This window comes from Dermacentor albipictus, chromosome 8 (assembly GCF_038994185.2).
Source record: "Dermacentor albipictus isolate Rhodes 1998 colony chromosome 8, USDA_Dalb.pri_finalv2, whole genome shotgun sequence".
Classification (NCBI taxonomy): domain Eukaryota; kingdom Metazoa; phylum Arthropoda; class Arachnida; order Ixodida; family Ixodidae; genus Dermacentor; species Dermacentor albipictus.
The window spans coordinates 58,957,501-58,974,861 of NC_091828.1; the positions used below are offsets into that span (position 1 = coordinate 58,957,501).

The 17,361-nt window shown below is 49.2% G+C and overlaps 1 protein-coding gene across 4 annotated transcripts in view; it reads right to left on the reverse strand.

Moving 5' to 3' along the window:
- LOC139048797 (rab11 family-interacting protein 4A-like) overlaps positions 1-17,361 on the reverse strand; it is a 280,271-nt gene that overhangs the window by 22,692 nt on the left and 240,218 nt on the right. For 3 of the 4 annotated variants that reach the window (XM_070523450.1, XM_070523452.1, XM_070523453.1), the window contains 5 exons: positions 14,170-14,274; positions 13,032-13,154; positions 8,038-8,067; positions 6,705-6,971; positions 607-697 (listed from right to left, as the gene is read on the reverse strand). In XM_070523450.1, the coding sequence (XP_070379551.1) occupies positions 607-697; positions 6,705-6,971; positions 8,038-8,067; positions 13,032-13,154; positions 14,170-14,274 (616 nt within the window). The remainder of the gene's footprint in view (positions 1-606; positions 698-6,704; positions 6,972-8,037; positions 8,068-13,031; positions 13,155-14,169; positions 14,275-17,361) is intronic. The other variant, XM_070523451.1, reaches the window with a different exon arrangement.

The following is a 17,361-nucleotide window of genomic DNA, read 5'->3' on the forward strand; positions in this document are numbered from 1 at the left end:
CACGAATTGAATCTCACTGTTCATATAACTATGTCCTTGCTGGGCCTCTTTCACAAGGTCTATTTCATAATGCAATTACTGTCTGTTTGCTTATACAAAGTGGCCTTGGTGTAGAGGTTAGATGGCTCAGCTTGGAACCGCACGGTCACTGGTTCCATAAACAAGTGCTCCCCACTTGCATATCCTTTACATTACACTGCGCCATGCCTTAAATAACCAACGCATGACGAATGCGCAAACGAAGACAATCGGTTCATTTCCCAACTCTTCCCTCCTATTCGCAGCACAGTGCCAGCTTCACTTGACAAGACCCTCAACCATTTTTGTTTCTTGGCACGGGAAGTGCGAACATGCCCTTTGCGCCAGCATGCTGCTACAGGCTGTGTGTGAAGTTACGCCTGCTTAAATCTAAATTTTGAGATATAAAAACAATGCAGCATGAGTAATACACATTGGGCATTACAAGGTCAATTTTGTCATCATCGTTCATTATGTTTCCAACCGATTTCGCGGCTTCAACACAAGTTGCACTGCATCGCTGCAAAGCTTTGCTGTAAACACTGATAAGAAGCAAATGAAGGACCACCCAAATGCTTCTCTCCTCACCAGAGCATCCTTTAGTCTTCTCTCCTCCTCATGGACGCGCTCTTCCGACCGGACCTCCAGCTCTCGGATCTGTTCTTCCAGGTTGTGTATCCTGCCAGTGCACAACGTAACCAACTTGAATTTTCTCAGAGACAGGATATTCCTCACTCATTTAACAGTCCATAAAAACTGCCATGAACAATGCAGGCTGTAAAGTCACTTTCAGACTTAGCCGAAACACTCAAGACACAATCGGAGCAGATTGTAACAAACACAGGCTTTAAGCATCAAACCTCGAAGGTCTTGGAAATAAGATGCACTGAAGGGACACTAAAAAGCAGAACCTTTTGATTTGTATTGTATAAATTACCCTCATACAACGAAAATAAAATCCAGTCTTAGCGTGAGAGGAGACATGGTAAGTGAAAAAAAAGACAAAAATGAAATACGGTTGGCAACGTCAACTTGAAGCTTCCACAGCAGCTCACTGTGATGTCATGGATTTTGGCCATGTCTGCTTAGATTTAGTTTTTACCGGTATCTTCCTCTATAATTAAAGATGAACTACCTCATATTATAAAGGAGCCAAAGACTGAACTTGGCAGGTTTCAAGAGCATTTATTCTGCCACAAGAGCACAAATAAGAGAAGATACATTGACATCCATGACGTTACACAGACTTACTGGTGCTGGGGCTTTGACGTGGTATTAAAAAGAAATGGCGAGTTCGGCCTTCTTTTTCTCTTATAGTAATCGATCACTTACAGCAAAACTGTCAAAATAGATTTTTGAAGTACTTTATCGGTCTAACTTAAATTTGTGTTTCTCGCTATGTTCTCTTTAAGCTAGGAGATTCAAGGCACCTAAACCAGAAATCTTCTGCATCATCATCCATAGAAGAAATGAAAAAAGTTGCCCAAGACATGTTAAAGTATGACAGAGGCTGTACATGTCACAATGCACCATCTTCCATGCGCTATAATTTACTTTCCCTCAAACTCATTAGAAACTTAAAGTGGGTCAAGAAAAGCTGAAGGTAAACAAAAAAAAAAACTTCTACATTCATAAAGATCTTGTGGCACCATTTTACCTATACAGAGCTTTTATAAGCACTTCTGGTATGCAAGATGGGTCTAGATAAGTTCCAAAGTTTTAGCTAAGAAGTAGCCATTGAGCCATATCTTATTACACTCTGGCTGCATTGGAGAAGACAATGCAAAGCCAGAAGGTAGCCAGTACCATCGTCTTGTATGACTTGTGGATGGCTGCAAAGAGTGGGTGTGCACAGCCCTACACTAAGGAATATTCAATAAGGTCAGCACAAAAAAATAGTAAAAATTAAATAAAGCACACCAAGACAACTCAATCTTGGAAGCTTGTGCCCTCAAGCTTCTTCATGTTCCAAATTTGGAAAGCAGCTTTTAATTCACAAGAAATATGCATAGTTGACTAATGACAAACAAATTACATGATGCTTTAAAAAACTCTGCACTTCACAAAGTGCTCAGAACAAGAAATTATGAGCACACATTTTTTTTTTATGGTTGACTTATTAAAGAACTCACTAATCCTGAAGGCAACATGCTCCAAATTTTCATATTGCCAAATTCTTTCTGCGGCCATCGCATTCAGATCAATTGCAGGCATCTATAAAAAGACAACTTTGCAAATGAACATGGACCTACAGCATTCGACTACGCCCGCCTACCGAATGCGCCGCATTCCTGTAGCAGTGCTACTTGGATGAAGCAACAAACAGTAGGAGTAGGAGAGCCGAGATTTGCTAGGTTGAAGCGTAGGAAAACAGATCTAAAAATTAAAAATAAGCATTTGCAGTAGTAAGCTCGCATTGCCCGGTGAAACAGAAGCTACAACTTACAATGGAAACTCATTTCTAGCTCATAATCCGGCATCAACTACGGAAAGACAATTACTGTCCAATGTAATCTAAATCTTGCTGGAAAGCACCGCTACTATATGCCCATCGACAGCGGTATCATCGTCATCATCATCATAAATCGACAGCCTCATGCAGACGACGCGGCAGATGAGCGTTCGTTACGCCACCGTGAAGACGGCAGTCGTTATCGCAGCTCAAGCAGAACGGCCGTCCTCGAGCGCTGATATGACCCACTTCTACGAAAACGGTGAACCTCAAGGAAGCGTACCTCCGCGCAGCCACCACGCCCAGCAGACGTTACAAACGCGTAGAGCTCAGGCCCAAGCCGCCGCCGCCACACCTCGCGTGGACAACCGCTCGATGTCGGGCGCAGTCGGACTCCCGAGAAACACGAGGTTCGGGCGCTTGGTGAGGCAACAGAAAGGCTCGGCAGCACCGAAGTGGCAAGGCGTCCTTGACACAAGCGCTGCACACACCTCGACGCGCTTTCACGTCGTCGTCGTTGGCATGCACACGCACGAACACAACCGGAATCGAAACACCACTCCCGTCGGATCGTCTGCGTGGCAGGCAGGCAACAAGCAGACGACCGCCCGAGCCGGCCCGCTCAATCCCACTGCGATGCGGTCGCCCTGCCTGCCACGCGAGAGGCCTAGCCAGCTGCTCGAGGGGGGTCGATGTAAAAACGAAAACAAGAACGTTGCCCCGGGAAACGCTCGCGCCAGCTCCCACACGACGAACGCGGCGGCCTGCGAGGTCGACGTCGACAAAAGAACTGCGCCGACCTGCCCTCCCTCGCTCCGTAGGCCGCCGCCGAGTCGCGCCCGCCGGGTGCCCGGTTTTGGTCTTTTATAGATTTATTTTTCTTACTTTTTTTTCTTTACAACTGCCCTCGACGGTTCTGCGAGCTCCAACGGGTTTCGATCCGCCCGCTTGCGTCGGTGCGAGGGCGAACGGGCTCGTAGGCAAAAAAAAAAGAAAGAAAGACGAACGAACGGCGACGACCAGGTAAGATGTGGTAGTGGTTTCCTCGCACACCGCTTCGCACGCTTTCTCGGGGCGAGCGGTTTGTTTCGCGCATCTTTTTGTTTTGCCCGCTCGCTACTCGCGTTGGCTGGCTGACTCGTGCCGCCTGTGACATCACAGACCCGCCTGTACGCATGCGCGCGCGGGCCGTGCCGCTCGAGAGCAGACGACGCGCCTAGCAGACGACGCGGAACGAACAGAAGTGCCACGGAAGAGGATAACAATTCCTAGAATACGGTGCGCGGTGGCGCGCGAGGTAATAATCTCGGCAATTTGCCCCGAGAGAATGAATGGCGCCCGCTCGTGACTCGAACAATACTGTTCCTCGCAAGTCTGTCACAACACTTCTTTATGCTGAAAGGATAGCGACGGCCTCGTAACACGCGTCATTTCCGCTCGGACGTCACCCATGCTTTTCGGGAAACCCAGCATTCTGCACATAACAGCAGGCTTCGTAATTAACTCGTCCGAGTACTGAAGTCTTTGGTAAGAGTCACTGCTTTGTACCATTTAGGTAATATTATTTAGCACCCCGCTAATTTACCGCGCGTTCTTGGCTCAATCGAATTGTAGCATGCCGCATGCATACGGCTGATAGCACTAAATTGTGATGGAAATAAAAAGACCACGGCTTATAGCGATAGAATCGAGCATGATGTTCCCCATTTAAATAGGAACAATAACTTTGAGTTTACAAAGGAAGTCGCAACAGACTGTCGTGCCACTTGGCGGTGAAACCTTGGTACTAGAGCTGGAAGCTCACCACGTAAGCGTAGATTACTGCACGCAAGTTGGTTGTTATCACGCGCACTATATGTATTGTTTAAAACCACAGCCTTTATATTATGTCGGCGTGTGCGCTCTATTCATGCGCATTACTGTCTGAAGAAAATTTCACGGTAACCAGCAGCGCTCCCTGCGCCGCAACGGCTTAAACTGCATGAACCATGGTAAGCCGTGACGTTCCTCAATGCATAGCGGTGTACATTAATGCGTGTGAGTTTGCGAGCGAGCGCCTCGAGTTCTGTGGTCTCTCAGCGAGATGCGGAATGTCATCGCATAAACATCGGCATGAAAAACTATTAATTTCTTACAGCTAGGGTCGCACTTGTCTGCTTCCCACAAATGCCTGCTTCGAATCGCTATGACACTCGCCTGTTAATGTTTCCAGCGTACTACTTCATAAACACGCTCGAGACTGCAGGTCAATATGTTCACAAAAAAATCTTCTCTGGTTAACCTCTCTGCCTTTTCCCTTTCCTATCTCTCCCTCCCTCTCTCTCTCTCTCTCTCTCTCTCAGTTCCGCCCAAAAATGCGAAGCATCGATTGCGATAGTAAATTACCAAACAGCTAAACGAATTAAGCGTAGTAGTTTCATCGGTCGTATAAACTCTTAACCATTCTGCCACCGGAGTAGAATGCCCTCCCCTCCCCCTGCTACCTTGCGATGAAGACGGCTCCCTTCCTCCCCGCCTTCCTCCCTTGCGCGTGCGAGATGAGCCACCCAACGTTACTAGACTAGCTTCAGTTTTAAAACTCGGCGCCGTTGCGCGGAACCGCCACCCGCCCGCGCCTTCGTGGCGCTGCAGTCGCGCCCGGCTTCACTTCCTCACTTCACGGAATGAAAAATCCGTTTTTTTTTTTTTATTGTGTGTACAAAGACCGACCTCATCTTTATTTTTGTAGCGCTTCTTTGGCGAGGTGAGAAGCCTCGGTGGGGATGAAGATCGTCCTACAATCACGCACTTTGGTCAGATATTCAGGCTCGTGAGCCTAAACTGCGCGGAACGTTAAGACGACAGGAAGAAACACACGACATTTAGAAACGCAGCTTCTGCGCTTCGCTGTATGCGTTTCTTCCTTTCGTGCACTTTGCCCTTCTTTCAGTATTAACGAACTGGCGCGATAAATCTTATTGCTGTAGGTGAATACGTGGTATCACTAATTCGGACAAGGGAGAACGCAAGCGAGCGTGAAACGCGCAAAGTGCCCGTCCGCACGAGCTCAAGGCTGTGACCAGGCGTCTGCAGTGGAGCCCGAAGGAACAGCGTTGCCCTCTGGCGGCTGTCACAGAAGTGGCGACAGCGGCTGTAAGCGCGCAGGCGGGGAGTTTTACAACTGAAGCTAGTCCTAGTAACGTTGGAGCCACCATCCCTCTCGGCTCGCGCAATCTCGCCCGCACCCACGGCGTACGGGTCGCGGCCACAATATTATCGTACTTGGACTTTATGCAGAACATCACAGCGACGGCGGAAGTGTGACTGGTGTGTTCATACAATTATCGGAATAAAAATATCCCACGACGTTTTCCGCGTTACCACTGCAGGATTGAACAACGACCGGCAAGCTTTTCCATTGCATTAGAATAAACAAGTACCGCAAAAATACGTTGTCGGTCTCCTCAAACTTTCGTTAAAACGTGCTGTATACTTTTGTCGAGTTGAGCTGAGCATGGTCAACGGACGTGCTCCCCTTGAGCATCGCTGTGTTTGGCCAGGCACCCGCCGAACGACCGTCGCAACACTACGAAAGCTGGCGCTTCCTTATGCAAACGTGGCTTATTGATGTGCACATGTAGAAGCTCGTGTCAGCCACCATTTCTGAATGTTCGGTTGCACACAACGTTCCTATGTGTTCTCTTATTTCGTTTACTTTTTACTTTGCCACTGACACTTTCTTCGCATAACTTTTGCGTCATAATTGTCAAGGTCCCTCATTGCTTCACACTTCATCGGATCACCATATTATAAATAGCTGAGGTAACTTTATATGGCTACATATAAACGAAGTAAAAGCTTAATCCTTGGGCGGCGCACACACACGTGCTGTAGTCCCGCGAATGTTTTCTCTTGTTGTAGATGACGATCACAAGAAGGTTGCCTCGCACGAGCACTTTGCATTGCTCAGGGCAGTGAATGCAATTTAGAATTATCCAAATGCAAAAAAAAAGAAGGCTCTACGATTTGAAACGATTTTGTAGCTCAGTAAGACACTGCTTTGTATAGGCGATATTAATTTCATTTGTGCGGGCTCAGCCGCAAAGCACTCACAGGTTGATGCTCACATGCTCACTCACATGCAGGTTGATGCGTATGAATGCTACAATTCAGTGCAACAGGACGGCACAAAAAGGGGCATGACGTCGTGTTCTCGCCATGTTTTACGATCGAGAATCAGTCGGCCGGAGCGTACCTGTGCACAAGCGTGGCGTTCTCCTGCTTGACTCGTCGGTAGAGGTCCCCGTTGGAGGCCAAAGACTCGCTGAGGGCCGCCACCTGGCTCTGGAGCTGGTGGACCTGGTCGCCCAGCTCGTCGACGCACTGCTGCCGCCTCTCCTCTTCCTCGTGCTGCTGCTGGTGGTGGTGGTGGTGGTTGGCGGACGACACGCCCAGCGGGAGGAGGTCCTCGGCCTCGAAGCTGGCCCGCCGGGGACCTTCGGACACCAGGAGACCACTCGGCCTGCTCCCACAAAACCGCACCTTTGCAACGCACACACGGGTAAACTACTCCGAGCTGCCGCGTAGCAACGGGCAAATCTATCTGGTCTTATAAGGCTGCGTTCAAACTACACTCCTCAGGAAGGCACGGTACGTAATCGGACAGTAAAGGGACATGAATCCACGTGTTTAAAATTTTTGTTGCGTAAAGCCAGCGCAAGGACATTGACAAGTACGGACAGATTTAGCATTACTGCAGACGTACTACTGCAGACGTGGTATACATGCGAAGTGTTTCGGCAGCGTCTGAATGCGACACAATGGAGGCTTTGCGCTAGTTGGTTCACCTTTAGGAATGGTAAACCGGGCGAAAGCAACAGACGAAAGGAAGACGTAGGACAAGCGCAGGTGCTGTCTGTCTATTCGTAGCCTCAGAGATCGCGCGGTTCGGTACGATCTCGGATGCCACGGTCTATGTCTTTCGCGCTGCTTTGCCGTTCCTAATGACTTACGAAAGACCGGAAAGTTGAGAAAAATGATTATTTTTCCAGGACTGAATACATGGCAGTGGCTGATAATACCGAAATCGGACGATAATCGCCAATGCACTCTTTACTTAATAATTTCGCCCGTCTCCATACCATACCCGGTTATGGAACACCGCAACACCGGAGCCGCAGATGGCGGCAGCGGCGCTGGTAGCGCCATCTCGTGAGGCTACGCTCAACTAGATCCTCCTAGAAACAAAGCTTCCAGCAAAAAAATTAAATGGGAGCCGCTATGTATTAATCTAGCCGATGCATTTTTTCACCAGCAGTGAAGTTAAATAGGTTATAGTCGCAGATGTGTGCGTTCGTTGAACACAGCGTAAAAACATGTCGCAACCAGCGCTGCGTGCAACGCCTTTCGCTCCGGTATTGTGCGACCCTGTAGACGGACACAGATACGTAGTCGGACAGACTAAAGCTATTTCCGCGGCTATAGCTTCTGGCGTCCAAAGGAAATGCCGCGTGAGTGGAGACGCTACCAACTACACAACACGGGCGAAGAAGCACTTGAAGCAGAAATGCATGGAGCAGTGAGCGTACCTCTGGACGGGGCTGGACTTGCGACCGGACCTGTAACGAGAGAGTCGCCGCGGACGGGACACGACACAGTTCACGAACCCAGGCAGAGCAAAAACACGCACAGAAGCATACGGCAAGCAACGAATTCAATAGCAGTCGGCCACACTACAAGACACAGCGACAAAGGCAGACGACTGGAGCCACGTAAACGGCATTGTCCTCAAGGCGACGTTAAAGGTAATCTGACCTACCCGCCACTGGCATATTGCACTTCATTAATCTCGAATACGACGTTTTCACCACCAGTATGTAGAGGCTTAATTAGCAAGCCAGAAACAACGTATTGCGATGCCAGACGTCATGAAATTTGGTAGCTTTTGCTCGAGGATAATTATTCGTTGAAGAAAATAGCACTACTACAAATAATTAAAAAGTAAATAAGTACTCAAACCGGACGAGTCATATGCATTGTAAGCAAAGAAAGGATTTAGATAGGTGAAAGTAGTGAACTCAGTGACGTCAAACTAACGTGACTAGCACAGTAGTTAGGGCGAGGAACATAAGAGAAAATTTTATCTAAAGAGAGGTATTTAATTTTCTCAGTTAATCTAGCAGTCTAAACTGATCATAATACCTCTAAGTACCTTTAAGAAAGCATCCCATTCACATTACATGCAGACAATTCAGATACCACAAAATCAATGTTAACAGACACGAGAGAGAACAAAGACTTAAAAGGTCCCTCATGGCACTTTGAGGGCATTGAAGGGCTCCATCGGAAATTCTTGTGATATGATGAGAGTTGTGAAGAACCGTGCAGGATGCGTCCTACCGCGTATAATTGCGAAGAGACGCAAGTGAAATGCCGCCAGGCGGCGGGGAGAGGAGACGCGTGATCCTTAATTCTTCCCCGACAAAGGCTGCTTCCTGCTGACCTGACCAGTGTTCAAAAGCGACGTTCCTCCCCTGCTTTCTCCCATATCGGAGCCGAGATCCGACGCCACGTTTAGGTCACCATACCCAGTTTCTCGAACACCACCTAGGCAGCGCAAGTCCTGTTCATTCCGATTCATGACATGCTACCTCGCCCGCGATTTCCACTGCAAAAGACTGGCGTGACGAAAGCGGTAACGTCGAAATCACCCCGGCTTATTCGGGAGCATCCCGATTAGATTCTATGGCAGTAGGGCAAGGTAGAATGACGTCACGGATCAGAGTGAGCAGGTCATGTGCTATCTAATCTAGGTGGTGTTGGTTTCTCCCACCTGGCACATTTCTAGTGGCGGTTACGCACACCGCGATTCACGGGAGTCGCCGCTGTGCCGGCGGCCATCTGCGCCCCGCAGAAAGAACCAGTGACGTCGTAGACAAGACGGCTACTCCGATAAAAGCGCGCGGGCTTTCCATCAAATTTTCGGCTGTTTTCGGAGCTGTTTTCGGCACGTAATATTTCGCAGACACGTCATCGCCCGTAAGAAACGACGTCATCGCCCACATGCCGTGCTGGAATAGAATCTTCCGGATATTTGCCGTTGTGCTCCGAATGGCGCTGAACGCCTTTCAACGCCGGCCGACACAACAACGCCGGCATCTGAGAGCTTCCTTCTGCGCGACGTGCCCTTGGGGACACGGCGGCGAAGCGAGTCCACGGCCACCATACCTCCGCCGGGCGATCGCGCTGCACCCCGCCGGCTTTCAATAGAACAACGAGCAAGAGCGAGGGGGCATACGAGCGAGGCCGCCATCTTACACTCGGTGCAATCGGTGCGCGCGGCAGGGCGCTCAAAACAATGGGACGATGAGGAGGGGAGGCGCAGTGGGTGCAGTTCCCGTCGCTGCACTACATATCTTCTTCGGACGGTACACGCGCCGCCCACTAATGGGCGACTGCTAAGTGGCACGGTCGCCTTGCGAGTAGAGAACCCCCTCAGTAGAGCCAAGGTCGATCCCTGGCACCGCTCGAACGCGACGGCGCATTGGCTGGGAACCGCGCTGTCCGTAATGGTCTCCAACGCGACATTAAAGACGATCGCTACTCGAATTTACATCTCAATGCCGTTGTGAGTTGCAAGCTGTTGGTGAGAGAGAGAAACTGCGGGCGCACTTCGCGAAACAAAAGGACCCGGCGCGCCCACGAGCGAGTGATCCACTTCTCCGATGTGGTGGGAACGGAAGCTCATTCTGAACTACGCTTTAGCACAGAACTGAAGTGCCCGGAGTAGTTCTAATCAATTTGTTCTGTAGGGACGATTTCGAACACCAATTTCAGTGCCGCGTGCGCGGGCTACAGTGACGTCTTCGAGCCTTTCACCTGGTCACTCTGCCGACTCGACGTAAGGGGGCGACGATGAAAGCCGACGTAGATTTGGTCACGTACTGAAAACAGACGAAAACTTCATCAAGAAGTTAATGTGCTTCCTTAGTCACTTTAGTGTCAAAAAGGAAATGCGATAAGCCTCGAAGCCTTTCAACAGAAAGCTAGAGCGGCTGCCGTATCGGTGAGAGCGATGACGGGAAGGAAAGGCTCGGAGTCAACCAGACGCACGTTCTGTTTGCTCCCCTACACAGATTAAAGACGATTAAGGGCTGGAAATAAAGAACACTGAAAGCGATTCCATCCGGACATGCAATTAGATTGCAGTCTGTCACTTAATTAGGCATGCCGACTTCATGGAACTTCACATCGCTTTCCCAGATTATGACGAACAGGTATTCGTTCACTTAGAATGATTTGGGGCTGCTTGCAAGAACATTTAATACGGAAAATAATGACAAATTTAAGAACGCGTTCTTAAACGTTCTCTAGACACATCCTAGTCTCCTCTTCTACTGGGAACATGTAGAGAAAAGGTTGCAGAACTTGAGGGAGAGAGAAGGACAATTAGAACCAACCGAGTCATTTCAACATGACTGGCCAAGCTGGAGTGCGCGAAGCTCGGCTGTAAACAATTGTACACCGAATGGATGCTTCTGCGACAGCGGGCGTTCCGCGATGGAACAAGCCCTTTCGACATTCACGGAGGCCCAGCTGCGCAGGCGACACCACTTCGGAAGCGACGGTATCATGCGTATCACAGAAGAGCTGCGGGAGGACTTGGAGCCCCGGGACGCATTAAAACCCCGTTGTTCCACCACTGCTTCAAGTCGTCGTGGCCCTGCAGTTTTTTGCAACTGGAAACATCGATTGCTGCAGGCGATAGTATCGGCGTTCACGAGTCAACGTCGCGAAGCAAGCGCCCTGGAGAGGAGTGCAAAAAGACTCGTACAGTAAGTTAGGCCTTGTTTGAACGATATCAGAACGTGATCATACCGTCGGTGTGCTAAAATAGGCGTCAGAACGCAGGAGCACGCGCACAGACGCTTACAACGAGGGCAACAGAGTTGCTTAGACGCGCCAGTACTTTTTGGAACTGGTCGTTCCCCAGATATTCCCTAGCCCAACTACTCAGCACTCGTTCACTAGGGAACATTTAGTACCGCGTTCTTAAATTCGTTATATTTTCGTTATTAAATGTTGGTGCAAGGCGCCCCCGGAATCGAGGTAATATAGCACAGTTCTCAGATGGAGGTGCTAGTCGTAGACGAACTATGGCAGGCGCCTGCATGCTATAGTTGTACCACAATGAACCGAACCGAGCCGGTGCACGAGCTTACAAAACAATGGACTGGAGAGGCTGTTTCAGATACGCTGCAACGTGGCGGATTCACAAATGCGCGCGCCTCCTTGTTCATCCTCACTCCTTCCACGTCGCCCTCCTCCAGCGCAAATTACGAGGCCCGAATAAGCTATAGCTTCGTCCTTATTCATCTGGACTTTTGTAAATCCTCTACTTCTTCAAAGTCGAGTGAGAATTATGTAGTTCTCTTGAATTAATTCATACGATTGGTAGGTCATCCTGATTTGTGCCTTTTAACCAGCGATTTCTACTGGCCACACTGTGCTTCTCATTTACGAATTCAGCAGCAGCGGTGCAACTGAATTGCGAACGCGTCCTTAAGGGTGTCCGTAACCTGTAATGTTAACCCTAAGCGGTCAACTTATCGGCGGGTGTAAAAAAACTTCGTCGTCAAAGTAACTTTCACACCATAATATTCTTGTTACGAAAAACACATTTAGTTAAACAAGCTGTCTGAAAATGCCGATACTAGGCATTCTTTCTCCCGGAGCGTTTGTTTGACGTCACGAGAAGCAGCTAACCGGGCTGCCCGACACAGTATTCGTCCTTTCGCTTGCTTGCTCCTGTCTAGGGGTGCAGGTAAATCCTATACTGTGCAAGACTTCCCTGCCACCAGGAGCTTTTCTGGACACTAAAACACTCTGTAATAAAAGATTAGGCGTCCTTTGAAGCATATCAATGGTCCTTAAACAATAATAGTAATATCTCTTGCTCGCGTTTGCTTTCATGAAAACTCCGCGCTCGTTGCTTTCCTGTCTAGGATGCTATGTAACGCTGACAACGCGCATGGTGTTGGTGACCATAAAAGTACGAGGCGCACAACGTTACAGAAAAGAACGGGACGCATGATCGATATTGTTCGAGGACAAGGTAAGCCACAAAGGGTGTAAACATTTATTAGGATTTAGGCAGTCTGCAAATCAGGCTTCCAGTGAAAGCACTCTGGTTAAAACAAAAGTCAATCTCGGAGCTCGTGCACTTGTATGCTGCAAAAGGCCCGGAAGCTACTGCAGCAGCCATAAACACGTCATGACCGGCATGTTTTGGACACTATTTCTATAGTGCTATGTAGTCAAACTGGCCATCTTGTCGGCTCTTATTGGCTCACAGGTCAGCTGCGTACGCCCTCTCCGATTCGAGAATAGCAGGCCGTGCTAGAACACCCTCCGACGGACAATGACGGCTGCAATCCGGCACTCGCTCGAAATCGTCCATGTATACAGTCGATGCCAAGAGGTCGCGCGCAATGGCTACCGGTCGCGCACGGACAATCATCAGCGGAGCGTACGCGGGGTGTGCATGCAAGGCGCACGCGACGGTGCGAGTAAGCGTACTGACCCCGATCGGCGCAGGCTGGTCCTGAGCCAGGAGTTCCGCTGGGGGAGGTGCCGCCGTCCACTTCCGGTTCCTCCTCCCCCGGTGCTTCCGCCGCTGCTGCTCGTGCTACGGAAGCTGTCCGAGCTGCATTGGAGACCCGAGAGAGAAGCGAGAAACGTTGCAGAACAATGAACCGCCTAGTCGAGATACGCAAAACACACACACACACACACTTCCGCTATATGCACCCGCGGGAAGTAAACACTATGCGCGTATACGTGCGGGAAGTCGTATCGGCCGGCGCGGATAATTGTACTGCCGAGCTGGTACCAATTAAGCGCATCGATACAACAAGTAGGTGACCAAGTTGCTCGAAACTACGAAAGAATTGGAGATCTGCGCCACGACCACGTTTACTTCAGGTATCGCTGCATATAATCACGGACTACTGCCGAAAGCTCTGCATTTTAATGCGATTAGCATTCTCAGCCTACTTCACCCACTTTGTTTATCTATCTAGCCTCACTACACCACTCTTCAATTTAAAAAAAACTGCTCCAAGTTTTTTCCGGTGCTGGGCGTATTCGAACAGGCTTCGCACGGATTCCTCAAGCACCGCAGCCCGATCGCTTTAGCGCTAAGCCACGAATACGAATGCCTGCTGGCAGCGAGGCATTTAATTATAGGCGTTGGCACGCGCTCCAATCTCGGAGGCCAGTGGGACTTCACGAGCGCACCGCCAGATGCCGCAGCGTTTCCACAGAGGAGCGCGAGAAAGGAGCCCGGCTGCAGTGCGCTGCCCATACATGACGCGTTTCGGCGGTGGCGGTACGGTGCGCATTGCTTGAATGCTAACCGCATTGACGTCGGCAGTCATCTACAGATAGATTCCGCAAGAATTTTTGCTGAACACATATCCCTTTGTTGAGTGTTAAACTGTGATATACACAAACTGTATGAACAGCATACATTCTACGTAGCGTATAACCCTTCCGATGCGCTGCATGTATGCCGATCGAGACGCAGTACGACGAAGCGGTGTCACTCTCAAAGTAGACCTTTCACGTAGACCACTGCACCAGTTCTGCGGTGGGTGTAGTCCTATACCTTGTGAAAGCGCAAGGTCTAATTATTTGGCTGCCCGAAGTGCATTAATTACCTGAGCGGCGTCTTGCCGACGTCCATGACACCGTAGTCCTCCTCTTCGACGTCGCACTCGAAGGTCTCCTCGGCGTCGCTGTAGCTGGGACTGCCGCTGCTCCCGCTGCGTCGTACAGAAAAGGCGGAGTGTAAGAGAACGAGGAACGCGCGGTGACTCATCGATAGTAGTTCAATCAACCAATCAATTTCCTTATTGTTTTTACAAGGAAAGTATATTGATAACTGCTGAAGTTTCAAGATTCAACAACTGGTCTACGAGAAACGCGGTGTTTTTTGACGTGCAAGTTGACCTAAGCCCACGAGCTTTCTTGCACACTGACCCAACGGGAATAAGCCCATCGTGGCTATAGAAATCGAACTGACGAACTTGTTTGTTAAATGATGAGATCCTGGAAAAATGGGCCACCGAAGCGCCGGCTGTCCCAAACATGAGAAATAGACCTCACCAACCGAGAAATGTGAAGAAACAAAACTGAAGCAGGAAGAGAAATGTCGAAAAATGGGAACTCCAACGAGAGCAATCGGAGCCTGCTGTATTCTGTGCATAGTCGCAGCGCGACATATCGGCAACACGCCAACGTCCAATCAGGTCGCACATCACCAGACCACCTCCCCAGTGATTACCCTGACTCCACCACCCCACCCCTAAGAAGTAAAAATAAACAAAACATTTGCGCACGATGCAGAATGAAGTACATCACTAGAGACAAATGTAAGTTTGAAAGTAAATTCCAAAGAAAAAGATGATCGGTGGATATGGTCACGTCAGCACGCACGAATTGGATTACTAAATACTTCAGCAGGCGAGCGTCATTCAAAGAGACGTCAAGGCGCAGCCGCGCGGCTGTAATCGCGCCACATTCGGGTCTTCGTGGCACGACGCTGCCATGCAGCGTGCACAACGCAACAGGACGCGGTCGAAGGAAAAACGAGTCGCGATACACGGGAGCCGCGCCAACACAACAACGAGCACATAGCGCACGAGGGTGGGCAGATTTCCTGCTGCTTCCGAGGGAAGCTAAGCGAACTGCGCAGACTGGAAAATGATATTCTGCTCACGCTTGCTGCCTCTGGCGACATGTGCGACCCTACGGGACAGAGAAGCCGGCCGGACCAACCAGGGTCAAAGTGAAAGGCTTGCTCCACATGCACTCGAGGCGGTGAGGGGTGGACGACGTGCCCGAGAGGCAAACATGGGCAGCTATATATGCATATATACGTGGTAGGAAAGCGCCCTGTGCGGATGGTGCTACATGCAGATACGGCACGCACACGGCACACTAAGAGATGATCAAAAATTTAGACTGGTGTAGTATTCTTTGAAAACCTCATTTGCATTCGTTCTGGAGAAGGAGGTCGATTGCTGTTTACCTGAACATGTCCGGCGCACATATTCAGAATGAGGATTGGCCAGGAACAGGGTGATTACGATAAGTGGTTATTAGCGCGAAAAATTTTGATGACGACGATCCTCAAACATGGCACGCAGCCACGAGGAAGGGTTAATTGTGCCAAGAGTCGATCGGGTGGTCTCAGTAAACACAATAAGTACAGCAACATAACGAAGGGTTAAGGAAAAGTGAATCTGGGAACAAAAGAATAGTTGAGTAATCAAGTTAGAGGAATTCACCGTTTGAAACAACTCAACTCGAAAGAAGATTCATTGAGCGAACGATACATAATGAATTTGAAGAATATAATAGGGATAGTCAAAAAAGCAGAAATGAGCTCGTCCATCGTTCTCCTCCTTAACCAAAATCTACACCGCGTCAAAGATCCTCTGTAGCTAAAACCTACTGTCGATGGCCACAACATCAAGACTAGACAAGACTAGACTAGACTAGACTAGACTAGACAAGATCAAGTTTACGAAGCGGATGAAGTGTACGTAGCGTGACACCTGGGCGTAGACAACTATTAAAGACGGACACACGGCCGCTTCTGCGTCGGTCGTCCCTTTCTTGAGTCCATGACCTACCTAGTGAATTGCGCTGTACGCCATCGCAATTCAACATGACTGACCAACAAATCCACATCGTCCCACTCGTCGACTTGATTACTCATGCGGGACTCTAATGGGACACGAAATAGAAATGCTAGGTCAGTTTACATTGAAATTATTGTTTATAATCTTCGTTTTAGTTACTTTGCCGAAATAGGTTGATCAATGCAACCGAAAATGAAACTGCTTTCTCGTATTTCGGCCTTTGTGGCAGAGCAAATGTTCTTGAAACTTTCGAAATGCCGTCTTTGGTTCCTTTAGAATGTAACGTATGCAGTCCATCTTTTCCGATAAGAAAAAAAAATTGCTATAGGCCCGAACAGATTCAAAATTCACGACGTCCCTATTGGCTAGTGCGGTAACTTGAATGCGGCGTCGCCACCCGCCTCCTTTGTTGCGTCTTTCACGGCTAACCAAGCTTCCGCTAACGGTTATTGCTGGCATTGTACAAGGGTAATTTACTAAAACAGCTGAACTTATGTCTTCCTTTGCTATAGAGTAATAGAATCAGAATCAGTAACTAAGAACACTTACGGCTGCGCTAATTACATTTTCTAAACGGTCATTCTTACAGCGATCTTCTTACCAAGCCATCCCCTTGAAGGGATGGCTTGGTAAGAAGAAGATCGTTGTTTGCTTTGCCAGAAGATCATTGTTTGCCTCGAAAAAGGTCGTTGTTTGCCTTGCAAAGCCATCCCCTTGGCTTGGCAAGCCAAGGGGATGGCTTGCCATGGATGGCAAGCCAAGCCATCTCTTGGCAAGGCAAACAAGGCGAGAACAAAAACGCGGGTGGCAACACCACCGCGTCGTCCTTGCCCCAGCTCAGCGTGACGTCACGATTTTTTTTTGGCAGCGTTTATACCCCGGTCTAAGTTAAATGCTATATCGTTAGAGAAGTACACGGAATTCTAGGGAAACCGCACACTCGACCTAGCGAGTTTCGGAAACTCTTCTTTCGCCGAAACAGCCGGGATACGGAAGAAGGGACGACGAGGAGTCTGAACAGAGGTTGACACTTCCCGCTGACTGAGATTCACTTCTGCCGCCGTTGCGCGCACGCTCCAAACGCACGCACAGTGATACGCGCGCAAGAAGGGAGTGTTTAGAAGGCGACGGGTGTTCGTAATGCACGAGCGTGTTTCCAGGCTTATATATAAACGAGAAGAATGTGGGTTAAACCGAGGGGCC